General features: G+C 38.3%; 1 protein-coding gene across 1 annotated transcript in view; it reads left to right on the top strand.

The window, feature by feature from the left end:
- Nucleotides 1-24,609, top strand: part of TMEM63A (transmembrane protein 63A) — a 29,953-nt gene that overhangs the window by 4,183 nt on the left and 1,161 nt on the right. The window contains exons 4-20 of the mRNA XM_010193526.1: nucleotides 1,418-1,455; nucleotides 2,608-2,750; nucleotides 5,294-5,345; nucleotides 6,512-6,620; nucleotides 7,017-7,087; nucleotides 7,522-7,602; nucleotides 8,172-8,295; nucleotides 8,658-8,791; nucleotides 11,144-11,281; nucleotides 13,250-13,403; nucleotides 14,170-14,276; nucleotides 15,929-16,015; nucleotides 16,660-16,722; nucleotides 17,711-17,873; nucleotides 18,981-19,086; nucleotides 21,000-21,167; nucleotides 24,455-24,570. Of these exons, the coding sequence (XP_010191828.1) occupies nucleotides 1,418-1,455; nucleotides 2,608-2,750; nucleotides 5,294-5,345; nucleotides 6,512-6,620; nucleotides 7,017-7,087; nucleotides 7,522-7,602; nucleotides 8,172-8,295; nucleotides 8,658-8,791; nucleotides 11,144-11,281; nucleotides 13,250-13,403; nucleotides 14,170-14,276; nucleotides 15,929-16,015; nucleotides 16,660-16,722; nucleotides 17,711-17,873; nucleotides 18,981-19,086; nucleotides 21,000-21,167; nucleotides 24,455-24,570 (1,854 nt within the window). The remainder of the gene's footprint in view (nucleotides 1-1,417; nucleotides 1,456-2,607; nucleotides 2,751-5,293; nucleotides 5,346-6,511; nucleotides 6,621-7,016; nucleotides 7,088-7,521; nucleotides 7,603-8,171; nucleotides 8,296-8,657; nucleotides 8,792-11,143; nucleotides 11,282-13,249; nucleotides 13,404-14,169; nucleotides 14,277-15,928; nucleotides 16,016-16,659; nucleotides 16,723-17,710; nucleotides 17,874-18,980; nucleotides 19,087-20,999; nucleotides 21,168-24,454; nucleotides 24,571-24,609) is intronic.

Genomic DNA, 24,609 nt, shown 5'->3' with positions numbered 1-24,609 from the left:
TTTCTTAAAGGTAAACTATTTAATGGAATCTGTTGTAATTTGCCATTCCACCTAGCCACATGAACCAGTCATTAAACTGGAAGATCATCTATGTGCAAAAATTATTAATGCATTGCGTATTTTGTTTTTATAGAACCGTACCTAATTTCTCTCCATTTCCTGGCTAGCTATTACCATATCACAAACCAGTATCTTGTGGTGTTGTTTTTAAGTAACTTTTTTGTTTGTTTGTTTTTAATTAGAAATGGGACTATATGTTAGTTTCAAAGGGGAGGCAGGAAAGAAAAAAGGCTACTAAATTTGTGTTTAAGTAACACTTCAGAGTTACATTATGTTGACATTGCAAACAATACCTAGTTGGTCTTTGTGGTACATTGTCTGCCTCACAGAGGTGAGGCTAGTAATAAGCCATGTGCTTTTAATATTAACACTGATTTGGAGTGGAAGATAATTTTTCGTGCCAAACTTTTGATTGCTTCCATCTGTGGTCTCTCTGGAGTCTTTGAATTCACACTTTTCTATCATTTTGTGTTGCAGCTTCAGAATGAACTGTGCAAGAGTTGTCCAGTGGTGGCAGCCTATGTTATATATACACGCACATGTGCGTGCGTGCACACACATATATATAGTATAGACATATTTAATATATGTATCCACTTAATATGTAGCCTTTCAACTAAATAATTGTATGAGCATCAAAAGCATACTGGTGTTTGATCAGGATTGCTCTGCTATTTGTGTAGTTTTCTTCATCTTTTTTAAAACCCTAAAGCAACTTTGTCATTGAAACTGTTGAATAAAAATGTGTCGCTCTAGCTTGATACTGTTCACTTGAAAGAAGAGGCCTTTTGAGAGACAAGATGTGTTTTGAACCATACTGGAACGTTCTGTGAGATGTGATCTCTGCTGTACAGTTTCGCAGGGGGATTTGTAAACCTATACGAGAAGCCTTTCTGTTAATGTAATCACAGCATTGTTTCAACGGATTAACTTGTACTAGACTCTCACAGAACTTATCCTTGAAATTGGAAGTGTCTCTGGAAATGGTTCTTGGAAAAATAATCACTTTTCCCTGCTCTACAACAATCTTGTAAAAAAGTTCTTTAGAAGCCTCAATCTTCTATTCATTGGAGATGAGATTTGGACATGTGTATAAATTTAAGAAGCCCAAGCAATACACTTGCAAGTAATAAAAAACCTTTAAATACTCTCTGAAGGCATACATATGAAGCACATGGTAAAAAGTATGTAGAACATGAGGTATTTTTCTGCATGTTTCTTATTTATGATTTTAGAGCAACAAACTGCCAGCTTTTTAGCTAAGATAGGCTTAATAGAACCACCTCTCTTAATTGTACAGCTTAGAGACTATATTTTTTGAATGTTAGCTCCTAAAAACTTCTTTCTTTATTTGTAGGGGTTTTGTTCTTGGATGACAGCTGCTTTTCGAATGCAGTAAGTATATGAAATAGGAATAGTGAGCTGTGGTTTGCTGTGTACTTTTTTAATGAAATAAAGGAGGGTTGCATTCAAAAGCTTTTTCTTTTTTTTTTTTCCTTGAGTAGATAGAGTTTAATACAAACAGTGATACAGGTGCCTCTGGTGGGGTGGAAAAAGAATATGAAAACAAGGTCAGCTTCTGGGAATACTTCAGGATACAGTCATCCTTCTGCTGGCAGCCCAGGGACTCCCTGATCTTGGGACAGTGTGTGAATCTATGGCAGTTATATGGATTCTGAGCTAATAACTAGGCTCTAGGCTTTTACCCTTCAGAGAGTACTGTGTGGGTGTTCCCCTGTTTGAAGCCAGTAGGGCCCCAGGCAGGAAATAGGGTTTCCCTGCAGAGATTTCTGTGGAGAAGTGGTGGGTTATTTGGGGCTGGAATTGAGTAGCTAGGAAAAGCTTATCCTACTGTTTCCCAGAGACTGAGCACTAGACGTGTGATGTTTGTTGCCACTCGGGGCATAGTAAATAATGATTTTTTAAAATTAATTTCTAGCTTGGATCCAATGAAACATGAAAGGAGTGGGGATTGAGCCTGTCTTTCTCCAATTTTGCTAGTACTGTTCCTTCCTTTTTCAAGAACTCCTGTTTTAATGATCTGTCCTGCTGAGAATGGATAGACAGTAAGAGTTCATTCCAAAGCCTATTAGTATCTTCTGTTAATTCGGTGTTGTAGGAGTAAGGTGATTGTGCTGTAATTTTCCTCATGGGAAGCCTTTATGGAGATCAGTGAACACTGTCACAGTGTGATCTTAAAAGTGTGAGAGCCAGACTTAACACCTTGTGACTGTCATAAAGCGGGAGGTCGCAGCAAATGACTTTGTCCTCTTTTAGGCTGATACAAAAAACTTGGATGTAGATTTGCTTTTCAGATTACTTGTTCCCATTTTAAATTTCCTCGTATTAATTTTTGTATGGTCATACTGCACAAGAAAAACACACTTTTGGAACTTAAAAAAGAACAGAACTGTGTTGAAAACCAATAGGGATTGATGGCGATGTCACTGGATAGACTGAGAAATTAATTTATATTCGAAAAACTACCCTCCAAAACCCCACAGAACCTGAGTAGACTGACCATGTGCTTTTCTGTCTATGGTGCAGCGATGATGAGATTCATGAGAGATGTGGTGAAGATGCCATACATTACCTTGCCTTCCAACGTCACATCATCTGCTTGTTGATTGCTGTCAGCATTTTGTCTGTGTGTGTCATACTACCTGTCAACCTGTCGGGTGATCTACTTGGTAAGATTATTTTGTTATTATTATTCTGAGAAGAATTTTGTGGTTTAAGATCATTGTGAAAGCTGCTTTTTTTTAAAATTTTGATAAAATTTTTAAAGGGTCTTGTTGTTATTTCCCCCCCCTTGGTCTGTGTCATTTTGTATGAAATTTGTATGAGAGAGGGTTCTTTAAACGTCTGGCAAACACTGTTGTCAGAAATGTGATGGCAGACCACGTACAGACAGGGATGGCTAGACCTAGAAGGCTCAATGCAGGATTAACTTGACCTATGCCCTCTTCATTGCTGTTTATCTAGGCCTTCTTTATGATTTTCATTGGTAGTGACTGCAAATGGAAGCTGTGTTCATCGCTGAGAAGTCTTTTTCTAGCATCTAGTCTGAATCTCTTGCTGCAATTTAGGATCACTGGGGAGAATAGATTATTCTTTCCCTCTTTGTAGTATGCTTTTATCTGCTTGAGGATTATTGATTAATCTGTGCTTTTTCCTCTTTGATAAACCAGACCGGTTAATTTGGTCATTGATGAGAACTGCTTTCCATTTGGCTGATCGTAAAACCATCAGTCATCCTCTGAACTTTTTTTGGTTTTTTTTTAGCTAGTCTGTCTCCCATTGTGTCCTTCTGTCTTGGTGTGTAGCTCAGAACTGGACAGATCTCCCTGAGACTTTGTCAGTGCTGACTGGACAAAGAATTATTTCCTGTTTCTTGCAGTCTGGCCCCTATTGCATCTGGCAGTGTGACACCTACCTCTTTCCATTAGTAACTCACACTCAACAAATACAGTAAGTGTATCCTCTAGTCCTCCATTCACATTGCTGGTGGGAATACTGCTGGACAGAACACTCTTAAATCCTGTTTAGACATTCTTCCATTTTTGATGAGTCCTTAAGCCCATTTTATACCTGGCTTTGTATCAGTTTTATCAAGATCATGTTTACAGAGTTGTTCACTGTTGATCATCTTGGCAAATAGCGATGACAAAAAGCACAATAATTCGTTTGGTTTTCCCAGGAGCTCTCAAGTGGAGTTCTTGTTTTTTGTTTTCTTTGTTCTTAGACCACAACATCTTATTTTGTGTACTGACCTTGCTGATCTTTGCATAATTTATTCTCTTCTATTGTCCTTAATAATGTGGCCTAGTTTTTGTTTTCAGTTTACTCCTACCTGTGTTTTAAAGAGGCTTGTGATGTAACCCATGTCTGACATGGGATACATTGTACCCCTGCCTTAAGGATTGTTTCTTTGTGGCACTGCCATCTCTGACTTGCTTTTTATGAACTCTTTCTTAGAAATTTTCTGGTTATATTAATTGATATTATATTTTTATCTGCTTTCTAGAGACCATTGTTGTTCTTTTTTATTCTTTGCATTTCTTTTCTTTTTTTTTCCCTCTTTCAAAAGACCCTTTATCACTTCACAGTCACTTCTCCTTCCTTGCTTTCCATGTCTGTGTCCTCAGCCAGTATCCCTAGTTTTACAGAATCAAATCCAACACAACTAGTGCCCTAGTTGCTGTCTTCACCTCCTTTGTAAAATAGAGAGAGAGATGCCAGTGCCTTCAGAGAACTTGCAGAACGTGGTTCCTTCTCCTGGTCTTGTTACTACCTTTATATTTATACCAAAAATGGATTTTGTAATACGCGTTGGTTGTGTGCACTGTCCTTCTCTAACTACGAGTTGATAAAAGTTGTGGTATCTTGGATAGCAATAGGTGTTCTCTGTTAATTCAAATGACAAAGATGGCTGGCCTTGTAAAGCAGGAGAATACAGCTGCTGTTTTCTGCATTAAATTTTGTGATACTAAGAAATAGAGCTTCAAAACAAATATGAAGTTGTAGTGAATCTCCCTGTTTTCCTCCCCTTCCCCCATATGCTGATTTTTGTGCATTTGCGGTTCTTTCTGTTGTGATGACTTAACTTGCAATGTGGTTTAACAATCTATACTAGAAGACTGTTTGGCTTTCCAGATACACTTGTCTCTTTTTCCTTTGTGAACATGTACTCAATTTTGCATTATGATTTTTTTTTAAATACTTGACAGTCTAGAGAAACAAACTTTCTCATTTGTTACCTTAGTAAGGTTACCAGTACTGTTTTTGTCAGCACTGAGTTAATGCAATTTAAAAAACTGAAATAAGAAATCAGTGAAGATGGAATAAAAATGTGAAGGAAGTTTGTTCAAATCCCTAAATGTTGTTAATGGATGTGAGGGGAGATTGGAGGGAGAAAGGGAACTGCTACGAAGACCTAGTATTCAGACTTTAACATAATCCATTTATAGAAAGTAATATATAGATAATCTATATCTGTTTATAGATAATAATCTCTTGATGGGTTGAATGTGGTATAATCCTATGGATTTTTTTTTCTAACTTTAAAATGCAATACAGTGTAAACAAGTATTGATTATAATTCTGAATCTTTTTAACAATGAACATGCTCAGCATTATAAAAACTATATCAACCTTAAAAATAGAATAAAAGCTGACTTTCTGATGGTTTCCATGTGAATGTAATTATGCTACTTATTTTTGTTTTTCTTAGATAAAGATCCTTACAGTTTTGGAAGAACAACTATAGTAAACTTACAAACTGGGTAAGTAAATCTTGCAGAGTACTTTTATGCTTATGTCTGTTTCCTGCCATAGTCTATAACCACATATATTGATACTTGCAGCATGGCTCATGGGGTAGAAATTACTTATTCACGCTTCATCAACTGAAACTGGGATGCATTCTGCTTCAGGCTATGCAGTTACTGTGCTGATAAGAAATCTGGAGCCTTGGCTTCTGCTCTCTCAGCTCCTTCTTCTTACACCACATGTTTCTCTTGGCTAATGACTACACATCTAGCTATATTATTTTCAGAAATTTCCACTTTAAAAGAAGCTGTACTTCAGAAGAAAAGTAAAGCCGACAGCTTTACTTGAATGTGTAACTTGATTTAAATTCTCTTACATCAGATTTATGCGTGTGCATATCTCTCCCATCCGAGATCATGATTAAGATTACTTCTGTGTGCTTTCTAAAAGCACCTTGTAAGTTGTTGAGATACAAAGCTGTCCAGTTTTTCTGTTTTATTACTTGATCAATCCACAGTCTCTCATTGCTACTATGTCCAATAGAGTTTTTGCCAATCCACTTTGTTGTTTATTTTTTAAACCACATTATGAATCTAGTAACTATTGGGGATTTTTTGTTTGGTTAGGGTTTTTTTATCTGTAAAATAGGTTCCTGTATTTTAGGTTTGTGTGTTTATTAATGCTCTTTACAAAACTGAAGAACTGTTCACAGAACAGAACTTCTGTAATCTTTGAGAAAGGAGCTATTGGAGAAGCAGAATTTACTCCCTGTATTAGGATGTTTTCAGTTTGAGTAGGGATTGTGTTCAGGGAGAGCTCCATTATGCACTCAGCACAGTAACTTCTAAAGCAAATAAAAAGCATTTTGGCAAATAGCATGGTGTGTGCTACTGGTCATCTCAATGAGAAGGCACAAGCCAAATGCTGCCTAAAAATATCCATGCCATAGAATATTTGGGTTTTTTGTGGGTCTGTTAACCACAGAATTTTATGGTAAGCAAGTAACCCTAATGGCTGTCCAAGGCATCTACATAGGCATGACTGACTACCAGTAACTACCTTTTTTCTTGTTTTATGTTCAGTGAGAGGTTCTGATCTGCTTAGCATTTTGATGGCTACTTTTAGCAGTTGGACAAGTAGTTCTTTATGCTTCTCACATTCATAACATTTTGTCTGACAGTAATAATCTTCTTTGGCTGCACACGGTTTTTGCTGTTGTTTACCTGATTCTGACTGTTGTCTTCATGAGACATCACATGAAGTATGTCACATATAAAGAAGAAAATACAGTAAGTTTCTGTATTGGGGTGAAAAAAGCCATGCAGCATGTTTGCAAGTGGATAGTGCTAATAAAGCAGATTGCTAAGATGCCTCACACTTGCTAGAGTGTGACATAAGTGTGACAAATTCACTGAAAGCAAAGCTTCATTGAGTGAATTGTGAAAATAGATGAAGAGAAGGGGGTTGGGGAGGGCCTTGTGAAATTTTTGTGTAACCTATTACCAGTATAGAAGGTGAACATGGTGCTGTCCTGAATAGATGCAACTCCCATCAAAATAAAAATTTCCTACCATTTTTCCCCTCTACAGCACAGCTACTTGTGCTGTGTCGTTACCTTCCTCATATTCTTGTTTTCTTTTCCATGATGTGGTTTTTCAAAATTGGGCTTTCATTTTCTCTTGCAGGTTAAATGCACATTGTTTATAACTGGTCTTCCAAAAAATGCAAAAGAAGAGGCAGTACAAGGCCACTTCAGGTAAGTTCCATGCTTCAGCAGTATCCCCAGGAGATTTAAAATTGTCCCAGTAGTTTTACCTGCCCAAGCAGAAATGGTTTTTGATTTTTGCACTGTTTGAGATTCATGCTTCTAAAATCATATCTTATTCCTTAGACAGAATTAAGAAAAGACTGTTTTTCAATAAAGTTAGTTAGCTGATCTGGCTGAAGTGGCTGTGTATCCATACTTTCCATTCATGCTCCCACGTGGCCATTACTTGGGAATAATGCTGTACATCTCATATTAAAGTAACATTCAGCAGCTGTCTCTCTGGACATCTCCACTCTGTGATACCTCATTCAAAAATTAAATGAGTGATTGAGATGTCAGTTAGACATCAGTGGTGCTCTTTGAAACAGTTTCTTCATGGTACTTTATGTTCTTACTATTCTTGTGTACTGCCTCCTTTTCAGTGCTGCCTACCCAACTTGCACTGTGCTGGAGGTCCAGCTGTGTTATGATGTAGCCAAGCTTATTAAGCTCTTCAAAAAAAGGTACTTGGTTTTTGTAATCTACCTGAGTTTAGCATAATTTTATGAATGCTTTGCCAGTCCTTATTCAAAGTATACCAGTAGTACTAGAGCTTGCACATACTAGAAATGAATTTGCTCTTAAAATTCTGATCTGGACTTCAGTTATTCATCTGTGTTTTAGGGTGGGTTGTGGGGTGTGATGTGTTGTGTGTTGCATAAGATAAGCTTTGTCTCACTAATTATTTATGTGTGTATGTATTTAACTATTGTCAGGCAGTGCAAAGTGAAAAACCCAACTATTTAATTAATAAGTCTGGGACTCTGCTGCTTTGGCTGGAGGTGCTGGTCACAGGAGAATAAAGTGTTATCTTTTGGGCGATACAATCTGTTTTTTCCTGGAACCTCACTACAAGTGTGGGCTGTATAATGCTATTACAGACTTGAAAATAACTATACTAAGTAGTCAAAATAAGGTGTATGAATTTTGTTATCAGTCCTTGACATAACTTTTTCTCTTGGGGATTATATTCTTAAGCTTGATGTTGATACTGTTTTCTTGCAAGATGTTATGGATGTATTTTTCTGTCCAGAAAACAGGCGGAAAAAAGCCTGACTTACTATGAGCACCTCCATCAGAAGTATGGCAAGCGGGTCCAAATCAACCCTAAGCCATGTGGTCAGTTCTGCTGTTGTGAGATGAAAGGATGTGAAAGGGTAAGAGATTGCATTCATTTTTAATTATGCCTGGGTAGGTTTTTAGAAGAGTAGAGAATAGTTTTTATGTGACATCTTGTTGAGCTTCAGAAAGTTTGTTGTTCATTTATTGCAGATAGCTCATCCTTCACGTTCTCGCATTGTACAGAAAAGGAATTCCCCAAAACTTTTGAAATGTAATCTTGGTGCAAAAATTGAAATACAAGAAAAACTTCCTGTTTGTTTGTCTTCACGTTGTGACGTGATTTATAATTTGTGGAAGTAGTATGAGGAAAAAGAGACTGTGGTTTGTGTAAGCTGTATTTTAATGAAGATATTAGCCATCTGGTACTTGGATGTAACAGTCATCAATTTCCCAACAGGAGGATGCTGTAGATTATTATACCAAAGTTAGAAATGAACTGATGGAAGAATATTCAAAAGAGGAACAAGCTGTTTATAATAACCCACTGGGAATGGCTTTTGTAACATTTCAAGAGAAATCCATGGCAACCTAGTAAGTTTTGTCTGTTGTCTTTTAACTATAATAGTACAACTGATCTCCTATTTGTGTTGCTTGTTTGCTTATGTTAGTTCTTCTTCCTTTCTTCTTTTTCACCATCCCAGGGATTTTGTCTTCTTTGCTTTTGGGTAAGTTTTCTCCTAAGTGTGCATTTAGCCTCTATGCTTCAAGTGAAGCAAATATCTAATGGACGAAATGGCTCTGGATGTTTATTTGGATAAGGAGCCTTTCTCTTCTGTGTGGGATCCAGTCCATTGGTGTAGGTTAGCAGTAGACCAGACTAATTGGCTCTTGAATATGAGTCACTGATTCCTCCATCTTTCTACAGTGCAAACAGTCCAAACTTTCAGAGTGGGTGGAAATTATGCTGCTAGATAGTCAACTCAGCAACGTAGGGTCAGTGACTGACCTGGCCATAGATGATAGATACACATTGTGGATCTCTCTTGCCTGTTATTATAGATACATGTGTAGGCCTAATATCTGAAGTTGTTTGGTGTCGTCTACTCTGTCATTTGTAGAGAAAATGCACGTAGTCTCTCATTTTCTGCTGGCACTTTGTGAGCATCTTTTACTTACACCAAGTGAGTAAAGGGAAACAGGATATTTGTATTACTAAAACAATGCATTGTGTATTGTATTCTTCTAGCCTGTGATTTAAATTGTCTGCATTCTTTTGACCTTCAAGTCCTGTTAGAGCATCAGTCTTTCAAGGAAGTCCAGAATTCCTTGCAAAAATTTGAGATGCTGGAGAAAGTTGGTGTTTTTTTGCTGCTCTTTAACTGAGTAGTGATTGTATGGTGAAATCTGTCCCCTTCCTAATTTTGTAATATTACACACCATATTTAGAGAATCTAGAGTATGAAATAACATTTTAAGATGTAACACTGAAAGAAGCAATAAGCACTGCAGTTCCCTCTCAAGCAGCTAATTTGCCATACAGAATTTTGATGGAGTAATCTTTCCTTGGCGATGTGTTCAGAGTTGCACTGCAGGCATCTCTGAGTTGAATTATCAAGAACTGAAAAGATTTTAGTTTGTTTAGTTTGGAATTGATATGGTGGACTCTGAAAAATTTGATTAGATTACATGTGAAGAAGAGGCTATCATCAAATTAGAAATTTATTTGGTGCCCTTAGTAGGCTCTGCTTCGCAGAGCCCTGAAATAGGATGGGAGAGATGGGAAGCTGGGACTGAGGTTCATGGAGTTGGGTGGCTGTAGAAGCTTGAGTAGTGATGGTGATTGGTAGTGTGACTGGTAGTGCTGAAGCTTGCTCTATGTATTTTTTAAAATCACCTGTCAAAAACCAATTAACTTTCTTAAATACTTGCTGCTGCAAGATGCCGGCAATTTGACATCGCTACTTGAATTCTGGTAAGGTAAAGATCTGGGTTTTGGGGGTTATTTTTGTTTGTTTGTTTGGTGTTCATGTATGTGGTTTTGTTTCTTTATGTTTAGAGCACAACTGAGAAACAAGCGTGTTCAGGAATTTTAGAATGTATCCATTCAATTATAATATGTATACTATTTCCATGCTAGTGTAATAGAACTTACTTGGAGTGGAACTTCTTTTACACAGTAGCACGCACACAGTTGTACTGTTTCTGAATATATGCCTGGCACTTCTGATGCTGTGTTTTGAGAAATCTTTGAAAGCATTTAATCTGAGTGTGTTTAAACTTTGAATACATGAATTGTCAATCAACTCATAATATTAAGATATAAAATTAAATATTGTGATTACTTCAGAAGTGGGTGAAAGAGGGTAATATTTTGAAGTGTGAGAATACCAGCATGATAACTGATTTTCTGAGAATTGGTACCCAAGGCAAAATTGGCTAGTTTTGATAGTGTAATGACATGAGTGTAATCCTTTAGTCTGCTTTGATTTGAAAACAGCTATAATTACGTAAAGAGATGTTTGGAGAACTGGCTGTCTTTATGTTTTTCCAATGCTCTCAGGCTTTGATTTTTTTTTTTTATTTATTTTTTTTTACATGAGTCACTGCTGGATTTTGTGTTGATAGAAGCACTGAACAGTTCCAACCAAGATTGCTTTTTGTTTCAAACTTTATCTGACCTCAAAGACCTGTGGTAGTAATTGTTTATATGATGATCGTTACGTGCATAATATAATGTTACATTGTTGTCTAAATACTTATTCTTGATCTCTGGTTATTAAAAGTGAAAAAAACTTTATCACTATTCCAAGTCTTTCTCATGACATGCAATGAACATGTAATTGGTGCAAAAATTACACCTGTAATTGAAGCACAATTACAGTGCAGCATTTTCAGGTGTAAAAAAATTGGAAAAAATCTTCCTTCTCTTTTTCTTCCTCACAGCATCCTTAAGGACTTCAATGCCTGCAAATGTCAGAGTATTAAGTGTAAAGGAGAACCCCAGCCATCGTCCTACAGCAGGGAGCTCTGCGTATCAAGCTGGGAGGTTACATACGCTCCTTATCCTGAGAATATTTGTTGGTGAGCTTCCTGTCTTACATCCATTATATATGATAATGCAGGTTTAGAATGGGGACAGGACAAGGTGGCTCAGTGCGTTTTTCTTTAACTCTAAACTAAGACTTTATGTGGCGTTTGAATGTGGCTGATTTGCATCTTTATTTCCATTAGTGGTGGTCTTCATTGACCTTGGGGAGGCCTCTTGGAGGCTAGCTAGAGTTTTTCCACTCCAAAGTTCTGGTGCCTGCAGTTCCTGTTAAACAAAAACCAACACCACCACCACACACAAAAAAACCCAAAACCAAACTGAACCCCCAAACCAAAACTGAATTAAAAAAAACAACCCAACCCAAACAACAAAAAAGCCCAGGTTATTAATGTCTGTGCCTCAGTGTTTCAATTTTTTGAGGTTACTGCATATCTACTGTTGAGATCTGAGGAATGCAGCTTGGTGTTAGTGCTGAGTATTCTCTAAGTGTGTGTATTTTTCTTCTGAGTTGCCATATGACAAGTATAACTTGATCCATTCTGTGAACTATGGTCTGTCTTCTAACATCTTTTTCTTGAACTAGTGGATTTCCCAGACTTGATCCACTGCTTACAGGACAGTGTCAGAAAAGCGATAATTGCTTATTAAATTAAACTGTTCATATGCTGCCTTCTGTCATGCTTATAGGCCAAAAATGACTAAACATTTTCCAGTTGCTTTGCAGATAACTTAGGGTTGGGTCAAAATAACCTCTTCTTCATATGACAGTAAATTTGTTGTGACGTTTCCATTGCCCAAACCAGAACTGCAAGTGAGACGCAGATGTGCATAAGTTAAAAATGTTTTGTGGGTTTTTTTTTTCTTTTTAAGTACACTCTTTTCCCTAATTATTTTAATATAAAATTACTTTTAAGATGACTATGCCATCTCTTTTTACTAATTGAGAGGTTTGCTCTAGAACTACAATTCTGCAGTTGGGAATAAAGTACAGAATCTTTAACCACAAAGCAAAGAACCATGATTCTTAGCTGCCTCTTTTGAGGCATTAATTAAAAATCTTTTACAAGCTCCTTTCCAAGTAGGGTCAGTTATATCTGCCTGTTTCATTGCAGAGTTCTTGCATGCGTGTGCTTAATTTCCTCTTTCTTTCTTCAAGCGCTGTCTTAAGGACACAGGAAATGATTGTTGAGACTCAGTGGGTTGAAGCACTTACAAAGCTTTTCTGAACATCTCTGAGAAAGGAAGATGGTGGTGTTTTGTTGTTGTTTTGTGGTTTGGGCTTTTTTTGTGGTTTATTTTTTTTTCTATTCTTTCTCTTTTCTCCCCTCCTCCTTGAAGAAGAGGAGGCACGGGGATTTCCCAAGTTACTTACCTAGGCTCACAGAAAGAGTTGTCATAATTGGGATGTTACTGAGCCTCTGGATCCCTGTTTTGTCTGTTCTCAGTACTTGGCTTTGGCTGGGGTTCAAATCATTCCAGCCCTTTTGGGAACCATTTGAGATAACACTTAAAAACTTTCTCTATTTGAGACCTATGGTTGCTGTTTTAATATGGCAGGAAGGGATGCAGGATTTCTAAATTATTTTTTTCACATCACAGTTTCTTGGTAGATTCTGCCTCTGATAGCTGCTGTTCTTGCAGAATTTCCCTTTCTCTTCTTGTTCTAACTTTGTTTAGTACTTCTGTACTATTAAATAGTGCAAGTGTTTCATCCCAAACTTTAACTACATTAGACATTGTGTTTGTGTTTGGAAGACTAAATATGTTCTTCTGCAAGCGCAATTTATGTTATCATTCAAGAAAGGCTGCACAGTTTTCTTTATTTCTAATAGCAACTGGAACTTGTGTAGTGCTTTGTTATATAAATTTGGGACTATGAAAACTCAATTTAGAAAAAGCAGTGCCATCTGTTACTTGACAGATAATATATATATATATTTTTTTTTTAAACCAGCAAATGCTTACTGGTTGCTTTGATGTCCTTTTAATTTTTTTTCCAGGAAAAATCTTTCAGTGCATGGACTGAAATGGTGGTTTAGATGGGCTTGCATAAATTTGCTCCTTTTTATTGTGCTGTTTTTTCTTACTACGCCTTCCATAATTATCTCAACCATGGACAAGTTCAATGTCACTAAACCTATTCACTACCTTAACGTGAGTATCACTATATGTTTGGGTATAGCTGTGTATCAGACCAAAATGTCAGTAAACTGATAAGTGTATAGTAACACAGTGAAACAATGTCCACAAGCTAAATTCAGATGAGATTCTCAGGCTTGTTTTACATAACTGCTGATTAAAAAGTATGCATCCAGAATCAAGGTTGGTCCTCTTTTGTTTCTTAATAGTAGGCTGAAGTAATTTCATCTGAAAGTTTATATTATTGTGAATGTCTTACTTGTTGTAAAAATTTGCATTCTGAATTATACACGATTCTAAATTTTGTAATGAAAAACAGTTGCCAAAAATGAAATTTCAAGTCCAACTCATATTTTGATTTTTATTATGAGAAGGGGGTAAATCAGATTTTAAACTCTTAAGTAAAATGCCATGATTTTATCTTGTTTATTGGATTCAAAACAGGATGACATACAAATCTGATCCTAGTTTGACTGCAGTTAAAGTCTCTTGCAAGCTGTTGATTTTAAATACTTCCCCAAGCTAGTGTGAACTACATGAAAACTGCTTGTGAGGTTTCACTTTCATGGAGTTTAATGTCTAATCCTGCTTTTGTTTTTCTGTCTTGCACACCAGTGCTGAGCACTCACTCATTTTATGGCTGTATTTGAATATGATTTCAACAGCCCAACCTGCTATAACTTGCAAAAAGCAAAGTATCGCAGCCTCTATTCCACTACAGCTGCATTAAAATGTCTTTAATACTTATTCTTACTTCTTGGGTTTTTTTTCCACCCACTAGAATCCCATCGTCAGTCAGTTTTTCCCAACGCTCTTGCTCTGGTCCTTCTCAGCTTTGCTACCAACAATTGTCTATTACTCAACTTTGCTGGAATCCCACTGGACAAAGTAAGCAATATTTTCCTTTGTTTTGGCCTTATTAGCTGAATTACTAAACTAAATGGAGAAAGTGCTTATCTTTCATGGAGCTCTTACATTTGCAGACCTCTCAGAGCAGGGAATGTCATGTTCTCATCTCTTTCTAATGTTATAACCAATACTTTGGAGTTTCAGTAATTTGTAATCAACACAGCAAGTGTAATCTGACCACATTATTTCCTTATGCACTACCTCCTTGCTTTTAATCAGAAAAAATGTCTAAGTAGGCTCAGGGGATGTAACTTCAACAGGAGCATGGAAAGTGCCTCTGATCCCATAGCTAGCTCACTCTCTGGGAAGAGAGGAGGTGTCGGATTGGATCCTCTTCAGACTCAGAACATGACTGAACCCCAGAATCTCACTTTAACAGGAAGTGCTCCAACTGCTGGCATGTTACTCATAAACAAGGCATCTACCTTTTTTGTTGTTTTGCATGAAAAACGATCTGGATGTAACTCTTGGTGCACAACTCCATTGCTGTCCAGTATCGGTAGTGGTGATCTGAGAAGACCTATGGGTCCAAGGCTCAGAAGATGTGTTGATGCAAAATTTTCTGATGTGACCAGTGCATTCCAGAGATACAAAGCACAGTGACTTGCTGCTGCTTGGACAACTCAGCACAGCTTGATTTCATCCCCAGTTTACCTACAGTCAGATAAAAGCATGATACTGCACACTGAATCCCAGCTTCACTCAACTTCTTCCATAATGCCTGGAGCTATTTTTTGTTTTTATATTCCAAGGTCAAACGTTTTAGATGTTTTGCTTTTTGGTACCATTCCTTTCTAAGCGTCATGATCAGAATCTGCTGTTTATTCAAAGTTGTATGCTTTTCATAAACTTTTTTTTTTTCCCCCCAAGGTAGTTGCAGTATGCACATGAACTTTGAGCCCTTCTCAATCAGTTGAAATAGACTTCTGAAGTCAGTAGTGATCACAGGTCTGATTTCAAGCCTCGATATAGTTATACTGATAGGTCCCACAGTGCCCAAGGGCTACTTGATCCCATAATAAAACCTCTGTCCCTTTAATGCCCTATCAGATACCACCTTTAAGAGTCTGAATTGTTTATAGCAATTGCTGCACTTTTCTGGCAAGTGTGTCACTAGATAGATGTTTCTGCTGCTGTAGTAGGCACATAGCATTAGTAGTGTCACGTTGTTTCCAAAGACTTGACAATTGGCAAGGACAGTCAAGTAGCTTGTCTAAGTGTCTGGTTTCTTGGCAGTGGTGCCCTTTTACAAATTGTCTAATCCCTCTTGGCTTAACACTTGAAGAGCTGTTTGTTTACAAGCTGTTGTGAGATGTGGGTATCATTGGATGAGAGACTGGCTGTAATTGTCGCACATCCCCTCGTGTGGTGTGCAGGCCTGTAGTGATGCTTACCCAGAGTCTGAATTAATGTTCAGAAATGGGTTTTTTTGCCCAAGAAGATACTGAGAGTCTGCGTGGTCCAAATCAGTAAATTTCTCAAAGATGTTTGTTTTGTGAGTATCTTGTAACAATGTGATATGGTGGAGGAAGCTGGAAGTCTCATGAGTGCTGACATTCTCTGGGCAAGATCCTTCATGTGTGGAAGTCTGTCATATGAGTTTCTTATTCAGTGACTTTTTATGTTGACAGATCTGCAGAGAACAGAATAATGATGCATAAGGTCTACATATTTTTGATCTTCATGGTACTGATTCTGCCCTCCCTTGGTCTGACCAGGTAAAGAATCATAGTTTAACAGAGTAGTGTTTGAGTACTTCTGTCATATGAGTCATCTTACTTCTGTGTTCTAGTTACTAGTTGAGGTATAGTTGATGTGCCCCCACTCCCTCCAGTGTCTGTGGTTATATTGTCATTACACATTACATTTCAATGTTTATCTTTCATCTGAGGACTCATAGCCCTTTAAGTTTCTGAAGGCTGACTTTTATTTTAGCAAAGAAATTTAAGACCTTGTAAGATCAGTGACCGATTGAATGTTGCCCATACTCACCATCATAGCTGAGAACCCAGTTTTCTGACTATGTCTTATACTTCTGTTCTAGTTGTCTTTTTCTTTCCACCTTTGCAGTATTTGACTGTTTCCCTGGCTAACTGGGTAACATGTATTTGTTCTATCTATATAGTAACTGCTAACAGTGAATCATTGAAACTTTAGTATGAGGTAGATGTTACTGTTCTGTTTAATTCTGGTTTTTTTTCCCTATTTCTGACTATCAGTAACTGTGATAAAGCTAGTGTTCAGATTATTTGATTAACTGCTTTCTATCCACTATCCTCATCTGAGCTACTTAAAAAGAGAAGCAATTTTACACAGTACTAAGCTGTCAGAGACTGAATTACATTGACCATCTTTCTTTCAGCCTTGATTTTTTTTTCCGTTGGCTGTTTGACAGAGAATCGTCTGATTCTGCAGTTAGGCTGGAGTAAGTATTACCAATTCTTTCCTAAAGGAATATTTAGGGGTTTTTGTTGGTTTTTTTTGCCGTTGACTAACCTTGGTTAATGTTTATTAAAATCTGCTTGAGGATGATCTCTGTGGGATGATACAGACCTTGTAAATAAGAGGAGGAGAATGGAAGTGATATTGCTATGAAGAAGTCTGTACTTTTTCCCTGCTAGCTAACGTATGCAAACATTCAATAAAGAGACAGCTATTTTCCCAAAGCTTTACAGATTTTGTAGAAGACAAGAAGCGACAGGATAATATCATGCAGGTGAGAGAGGACCAGAAAATGTACTGAGGATTGTTGTGTATCATGGACAGGGATTACAATCCCAAGGAGTGCAGTGGGACCAAATAGCTGTGCAGTAGTTCTCTTTCTGAAATCCATTGACTCTTGATTTTAAGAAACATGAATGTTTCTACACCAACATTGCAAATTTGCAGATATTGGTTATTATAAGCTCTTGTGACTGTGGCTGGAGGGAAAGAATAGAATGCAATTATTAGGACATAGTTAGGTTTTCAAACAGTTTCAAAATCAGTAACAAGAAGACTGTTAGGAGTTACTAAGCTGGGAGAGACAACTGCAGTCTTTTCTATTGCAGTCTTATCTCATCTTGTCTAGAGTTGGTGCTGTAGACATCAAATGATGCTCTTGTCTGCTATCAGTGACCCATCGAACTGCTGTATCTTTTCATGAACAGTTTATTCCTCATCCGAACTGCAACTCAGCCAGGCTTTTGCAGTACACTACTCTTACTGCATTTATAGCTCTGTAGTACTCTTTTTTTCAACAAAATTATTGGAAGTTTTCTAGCCACTTCTTAAGGTGTCAAGTGCCTATCCTTAGGGTAAGAGATTTCCGAAGGTGATAGGGACCCATTGTGTGTGTGTATGTGTGTATAAATATGCTGTATTTGTATTCGCTTCCCTGCTTTCTCGTCAGTGTCTGATGTCCTTCCTTGCAGATGTGTCTTTTTGCCTGACCAGGGAGCCTTCTTTGTGAACTATGTGATTGCATCTGCTTTTGTTGGCAATGGGATGGAGCTGCTGCGCCTGCCTGGCCTCATCCTTTACACCATACGCATGATAATGGCCAAGTCCACAGCAGAAAGGAAAAATATTAAACAGGTATTAAAGCCCTTCCTTAGCAAGAGGCAATTAAATGACTGATCCTTATCAGAAATAGTGGGAGCCCCCATCCTTCATACCATTAACTATCATCTCCTGTCATTTTTTTTTTTCTTCTGTTTTCTATCCATGATAGTTTCATACTCCCTTCATTTGCAGCACAGATAACTGGGAGGTATTAATTCAAGTCAGACATGGTAAAAAATCAAATCCAAGCTCTGAACTTCAGATTATAATTTTCTTCATAAGTCCAGGTCAGAATTTTATTATATGGATTTTAAAGGATATTTGTGATTTTATCTTATAGTCTAAACTTGAGGTTTTAAAAATTCAAATCTGTCTATAGTTAGTTTCTTTCTGTCAGCCCACAGGTGTGTACAACTTACTTTAATCTGAACATGCACCTAGCAAAATACATTCTTGTATATCTGTATTCCATTTTAAATGATGGACTTTCAGATGATGTGTTGTCTGGCAGCTTGAAATTCCTGATCTTACAGTGGAACTTAAGTCTGTATACAGCTGCTCCTGTTCTTATTTTTCTTCTTTCTTTTTTTATTTAATTTTTTTTATGAATGTGGGTTTGATTTTTTTTAAAAGATTCTTTTAAACATTCACTTAATGTTAGCAGTTACATATTATGTCTTCTTCTGGTTGAAATGACTTACATTCATTTCCTCAACCCAAGAGGAAAAGGTGGGAATATTTGCCACACTAAAGCTTTGATATCTTGAGCTTTCCCTACTGGGAAATCCAAAACAAGGAACAGTACAGTTTCAATGGAATCTGCAGTGAGATGAAGGTTCTGAGTTTGGCACAATTATTTTCTGCCTCGTGGTTTTAAGTTCTTGCTTGCTGTAGATGAAAACAAATTCCATGAGGAATTACTTAAAGGCTTTGAAAGAACCAGCGTATTTTCTGTAAGTACAGATGCTTAAAATGCATAGTGCTTCATCTCTCTACATCATTTATGCCTCTTAGGGAAATAATGGGTCCCTCTTGGAGGGAATAAGAGAAGGTGACTTGCTGGTTTCGTAAATCTGTTCTTAACTCCTGACACATTGATAGATGACATGAGAGTTTTGGGTGTTTTGTTTTTGTCCCTAGCAACAAGCATTTGAATATGAATTTGGAGCAATGTATGCCTGGATGTTGTGTGTGTTCACTGTCATCATGGCCTATAGCATTACATGTCCCATCATTGTCCCATTTGGTAAGTTTTCCAATGAGTTGCGGGCATTGTGCGAGCAAGATGGGGGCATTTGGGAGGTAGGGAAGGCACAGTTCTGCATTCTTATTCCAGTTCAAATGCTGATAATCCTTAGGAGTTACATCTGAGTTTTCTTCCCTTCTTGTGGAAAAACAGGGCAAAAGATGGTGAATTATTAGCTCTTGTACTGCCTTTAGAAGCTGAAAGTAAGATATTAGATGCTTATTTTATTTCTCAGGTTTGAGTGCATTAGCTCTGGTGGTGGTTTTTAAACCATAGAGTTTATGTAGGTTTGGAGATGAGAGGATTATTTTTATCTCTGGGGTCTTGATGTCTGGGAGAAGCAAGCTGCAGAAGGTACCCAGCCTGGAGGTCCACCTTAAGCAGCCAAACTTGACTTGAGACATTCTGATCTCCAAATCCTTTGGGCACATTTGAAATAACTTTTGTTGTAAACTTTGACCGATTATATGTAAAATGAAGCAGAAAAATAAGTGTGCTGATCCAGTAGCAAGAGGCTGGAAAACTACCTGTCCTTTTCACTACTGCAGCTCTTCTGCATTGCTGTTTCTGAAATTCCACGTCGTGAATGAGAATGAGAAAAGGGGCTGTGGTCTTCACTGTGCTGTGGACAGCTGTATGCTCCACAGTCCTAACCCCAGGGATGCAGCCTAACAATGTGCTGACTGCTTTGCTGGGATGTGGTCTTGGTGAACACCACAGCTGCCCTTTGACTGGACAAGGAAATGCTGTGTTCTCTGGTAGACTTGCTGGCTTAGAAAACCAGGTAGCTGGGAGTTCAGTGCATGTGGGTGGAACACAGCTGCCCTGTGCTGTAGATGGAGCTGCAGTCCTACAGCAGCCTCAGAAGTTCTCCCGGTCTCCGATTCACAGGCCACCTTTTTCTAGGATGTTTCTCTTACTCAGTAGATTTATCTCTGTCCCATGAATCAAACTTAACATTTCAGCCTTAAGTTGCATATATATCTGTCTTTGACTACTTTCTTGTAGCCAGTACCAGCCATTATATCCTGTATGGGTGATCAAGAAAGGTAGCAGTCTGCCTAGAACTCAGGGACAGTTGTCCATCTTTAGTGACCGTGACATAATCTACGTCTTACTTTATTGCAGCTTTTGTTCACAGAGATTCTAGACTGTCATGAGAATTATGTATAAAGAACCATTTTGGCAGCTACAGATATTTCTACTCTGGAAATCTCTTTATCAGGCATAAGTAGTACTAAATAGTATTACATAGCTGGTATTTTCCTTTTCTAATCCAAAATTTTAGAGAGCTAGATACAACATAATTAGCTAAATTAGATATTGCTCAGAACTGGTTTTAATCAACAACCTTATTATTGGAAGAATGTGGCAAATTTTTCTCTGACAATGTACTTGATCTTTATTTACATTTCATTTTGTGTGCAGTTGTAAATATCTGAATGTGCTGTTGCAATTCATAGCTGTTGCAGCACTAACTGCCTTTTCTTTGGAATAAGAAATAGCTGAGTTGAAATCCAGTCATGAATCTGTTGAAGGCTGAGGGAGATGTTAAGCCACTTTTAGACCTTTCTTCCTTACCAGTGTGGTGGTGGAGGAGTTACCAAGTCTTCTGTACCAGCGTGGCCTCATGTGCCAGCACTGGGAGGGAGCTGTGGGCTCCCTCTGGGAGCACGAGTGGTGCCACAGAGAAGTGTGCAGATAGGGCGAGGGATGGGGGTCTTGTGCTGGGGCTGGAACAACCTTAGGAGCAGGCTGCTGTCGTGCAGCTGTACCCCAGTTGTATTTGGGCTGTGTCCACCATTGGTATCCAGATCTTCAGTCACCTGGTTAGTGGAGATCTGCTCATAGAATTGCTGCTGTTTATCAAGTCTTTGACAAGCTCTCCTTGGCTCTCCCTTTTTTCCTTCCAGGTTTAATATACATACTGCTGAAGCACATGGTTGACCGTTACAACCTGTACTATGCTTATCTCCCTGCCAAGCTGGAGAAGAAGATGCACTTTGCAGCTGTGAATCAGGCCCTTGCAGCTCCAATTCTCTGCCTTTTCTGGCTCTATTTTTTCTCATTTTTGAGGCTGGGTGAGTATTACCTTTTTCCACCTAGAAGCTGCTCCTACCTCTCTTGCCAACTTACCTAAATTACACGTGAAGTTTCATGGACTTTGTGGGCTTTTCTTTTTGCTTCCATAAATGGGAAGTCATAGCGGTTACCTGTGGCACTGAATTATACAACATTTGCAGCTTACACGAGTTTGCATAAGACACTGTGATGGAGATGGCCAGTATGTTAACTTAAAACTGTTGGCATGGAGCTTCATATTCCTTCATTTTGCAGGAGATCATGTGTTCCCTAAATCTGTAGAGTTTGAATTGGCCAGTTGGGCTGCAGAGTGACAGACAGTAAAAATCATTAAATAAAACAAAAATGTATCCAGAATTAGCTCTTTCTACTAAGATGGTCTCTGGCTTCACTACCTGCATTTGTGTAGCCTGTGCATAAGTTCAGTTTGCCTGGATGAGTTGCCTGTTGCCTCTGTTGTACAACTATCACTTAGAAAAACCTGTAAAATGTTGGCTAATGCTACCGAGTCCTGTTTTCTGTATCATCTGTCAGACTTTACATGGAGGACTGCACTGGGATGGTGACTCTCCACCCCATATTGAAATTTAAAAACTCACGTTTCGTGCATCATGTATTTTAAAAGTAGGGATGTTCTATATTTTGCAAACATTTGGTGTTGATAGTATTGGCTGTGGTGTACTAACAGCTTTGACATCAGAAAAGGTCAGTGATAGCTTATGGCTTCTTAGATGTGATAGAGGAAGAAGCATTTGGCATGGAACAGAGATGCCATTGATGCTGGAAGGAGGCCTTTGGTATCTAACTGTATTTTGCCCTCTTCTCTGCTTTCACAGCACTGGTAACAAATGACCACGCTCGCATTGTGTTTTTCTAGCATACCAGTAGTAAAAAAGATATTGTTGGCAGACTGTCATCTAATTTTAGACATAGCTCCCCATGGATGCAAGAGGCACTGTTGCTTCAGGCTGTCTTTTGGTTTGAGCAGATGTCCCTGCGTTAGTTGTATGCTTGAGAGCTTGGGTTTTTTCCCTTGTTTTTGAGAACTGTCTTTGCAACCAGGAACACCAACAAATCTACGTCCTCTAAAATAACAGCAGAATTTCTAGGGATGCAGTTGATATGCGTCTTCTAATCGTTATGAAGGAAATCCTAGTGTAGTAAAAATTAAGTCTTTATGAGAATGTTTCCTGGTTCTACATCTGTGGTAAAAGCATCATCTGTTGTGAAACTTAGTAATGGAAAATACAGGCTGGATTACCATGTTTGGCTTTCTCAGTAAGAGGATCCTGCTTACAGGATGTTCAGTGATTGTCAGTGCACAGGGCAGTCTAGCCAAGCAGTGTGAGTCTGAGATTTTTATTTCATTGCCATTGATTTCGTCGCTGTGTCTTGTGTGAAAGAGTACTCTGCCTCCTTATCTGCAAAATAAATCCATTTATGGTTTGTAAAGCTTGATTGCTTAGTCATTGATTTCTATAGTTGGCCTGGTATGGATATTTCAGCCTGATTGCAGAGTACAGTGATAATACTCTGTTTTCTTCCTCATTGATGTAAGGCTGGAAGGGCTTCTATCCCAGTTCTCACTCGGGATCAGATATCACTCCATGGCATACAGAAGGTGATAGGCTGTACTGGTGTCGTCTGTTTCCGTCTCAGTCGCTGTTTTCTTCCTCGGCTCTCACCATCCATCCTACACCAAAAGCACTACTGTGTCTCTGACAGCAGAGGAGGCGATGGTTCCATCTACCCCCATCTCCTGGGGTAACCACTGTCTTCTCTAGAGCTGTTGGCAGGGAGAGTGCTCAGGACGCAGGAGACTTCTTCCCTTATCAGGAGCCTTCTTCCCTTATCTCTGCTGTTTGTCTTCTGGGTCACACGATGCATTGGCTTTGGTGTAGATGTGCCTCACTGGCTGGTCAATACTGGTGTAACCTGCAGTTAGAAAAACAGCCTCTTCTAGAGGCCATTCCAGAATATGCACTGGGGTGTGTTTTCACTTCCCTTCTTGATTTGAACAGTGACATATTTGTGGGTTTTTGGTTTGGTTTTGTGTACGTCTTTTGGTTTGTTTGGGATTTTTTTTCTCCTCGTGAACAGATCTTGTGCAGGGCAGTTTTTAGCACCTGCTAAAAAGTAAAACTTCTCTGTTGTGTGCCTCTGCGTATGCTGTGGTTACCACAAATAACACCAAAAATATTTGAGGGTTGCTGTTCCCTCTTTTGACTACAGAAGCTTGGAAACAGCTGGGGTTTGTTTTTAGGGTGGTTTTGTTTTGTTTTGTTTTCCCCCTAATATCTTCTTGAAATCATCTTTTGCTGCAAAATGGGACTTCAGAATATTTCCCCAGTGGACTTGGAGAATAACAAGTCACTGTAGTCATTGTAACTTTTTCCATTCTAGAGGCTGCTACCATGTCCTTTACCTTTCATCTTAGTTCATGTTTACTCAGTTTCTCCTCTAGTTCCTGTTCCTTGGATTCCTCCCAGTTCTGTCCGTATTTTATCATGGTGTCCCACACGGTCAAGGCTGCTCAAATTGAAGGCTCAGTAGCACCAAATCATTTTGTATAGGTACCAGAGACTTGTTGGGTTTTTCCTCTTCCCATCTTTTGTGGTAGCATTGCACTGTTGACTGCTTTCCAGCTCGTAATCATCAGCTGTATTTTGCAGTGCTACAAGTTTATCTCATGTCTTCATTTCATTTTCCTTCCAAGTTGTAGTTATTTACAGTTTTCTACATACAGTTTCATCTTACAGTTTCTTTTTGTGTTGTTTTGTTTTATTTTTTTCCTTGAAAGAGTGTGGGGTTGTCTAATCTGTCAAGGTAATATTGATTATTTTTCCCCTATATTTTTTTCCTTTGGGTTGTTTGGAAGCCATCTAGTTTAGTGCCATTGTTGTAGTTAATAAATGGACTCTATCACACTTCACAGATCATTTAATGAATGTATTTTAGAAGTGAGTCTGGAATAGTTGACTGAGGGAGGAGGAGGAGGAGAACAGCTCTGGGTCTTGTTTATCGTTCAAGTATTGCAGCTGCCTTTCTTGGCCTTTAAGGAAGCTGGGAAAAGAGCATCCTCAGCAGTTTTACCAGTCAACAAGTTTTGTGCGTAACAAGGTTCTCCTGTTTGTGTCTGGAAGTGGTGTGCCCAGTCCTCTAAGGAAAAAAAAAAAAGCAACCACAAGGCTTCTGAAAATGGGGAAGATAAAGTAAAGGTTGGTTTGTTTTGGTTTCTTTTTTCTGCTATGTATTTTTATGTTGTATTCTCTGGATTTTTTTCTAGGCTTTAAAGCACCTACAACCATGTTTACCTTCCTAGTTGTCAACATCACAATTGTTATTTGCTTGGCTTATACTTGTTTTGGCTGTTTCAAGTACCTGAGCCCACTGAATTATAAGGTAAGCGAGGGGTACCTAACACCTTTCATCTCTATCTAC

This window comes from Mesitornis unicolor, unplaced genomic scaffold (genome assembly GCF_000695765.1).
Source record: "Mesitornis unicolor isolate BGI_N332 unplaced genomic scaffold, ASM69576v1 scaffold23811, whole genome shotgun sequence".
Classification (NCBI taxonomy): domain Eukaryota; kingdom Metazoa; phylum Chordata; class Aves; order Mesitornithiformes; family Mesitornithidae; genus Mesitornis; species Mesitornis unicolor.
The sequence above is the reverse complement of the archived record's forward strand: the minus strand, read 5'-3'. Positions and strand labels throughout refer to the sequence as shown.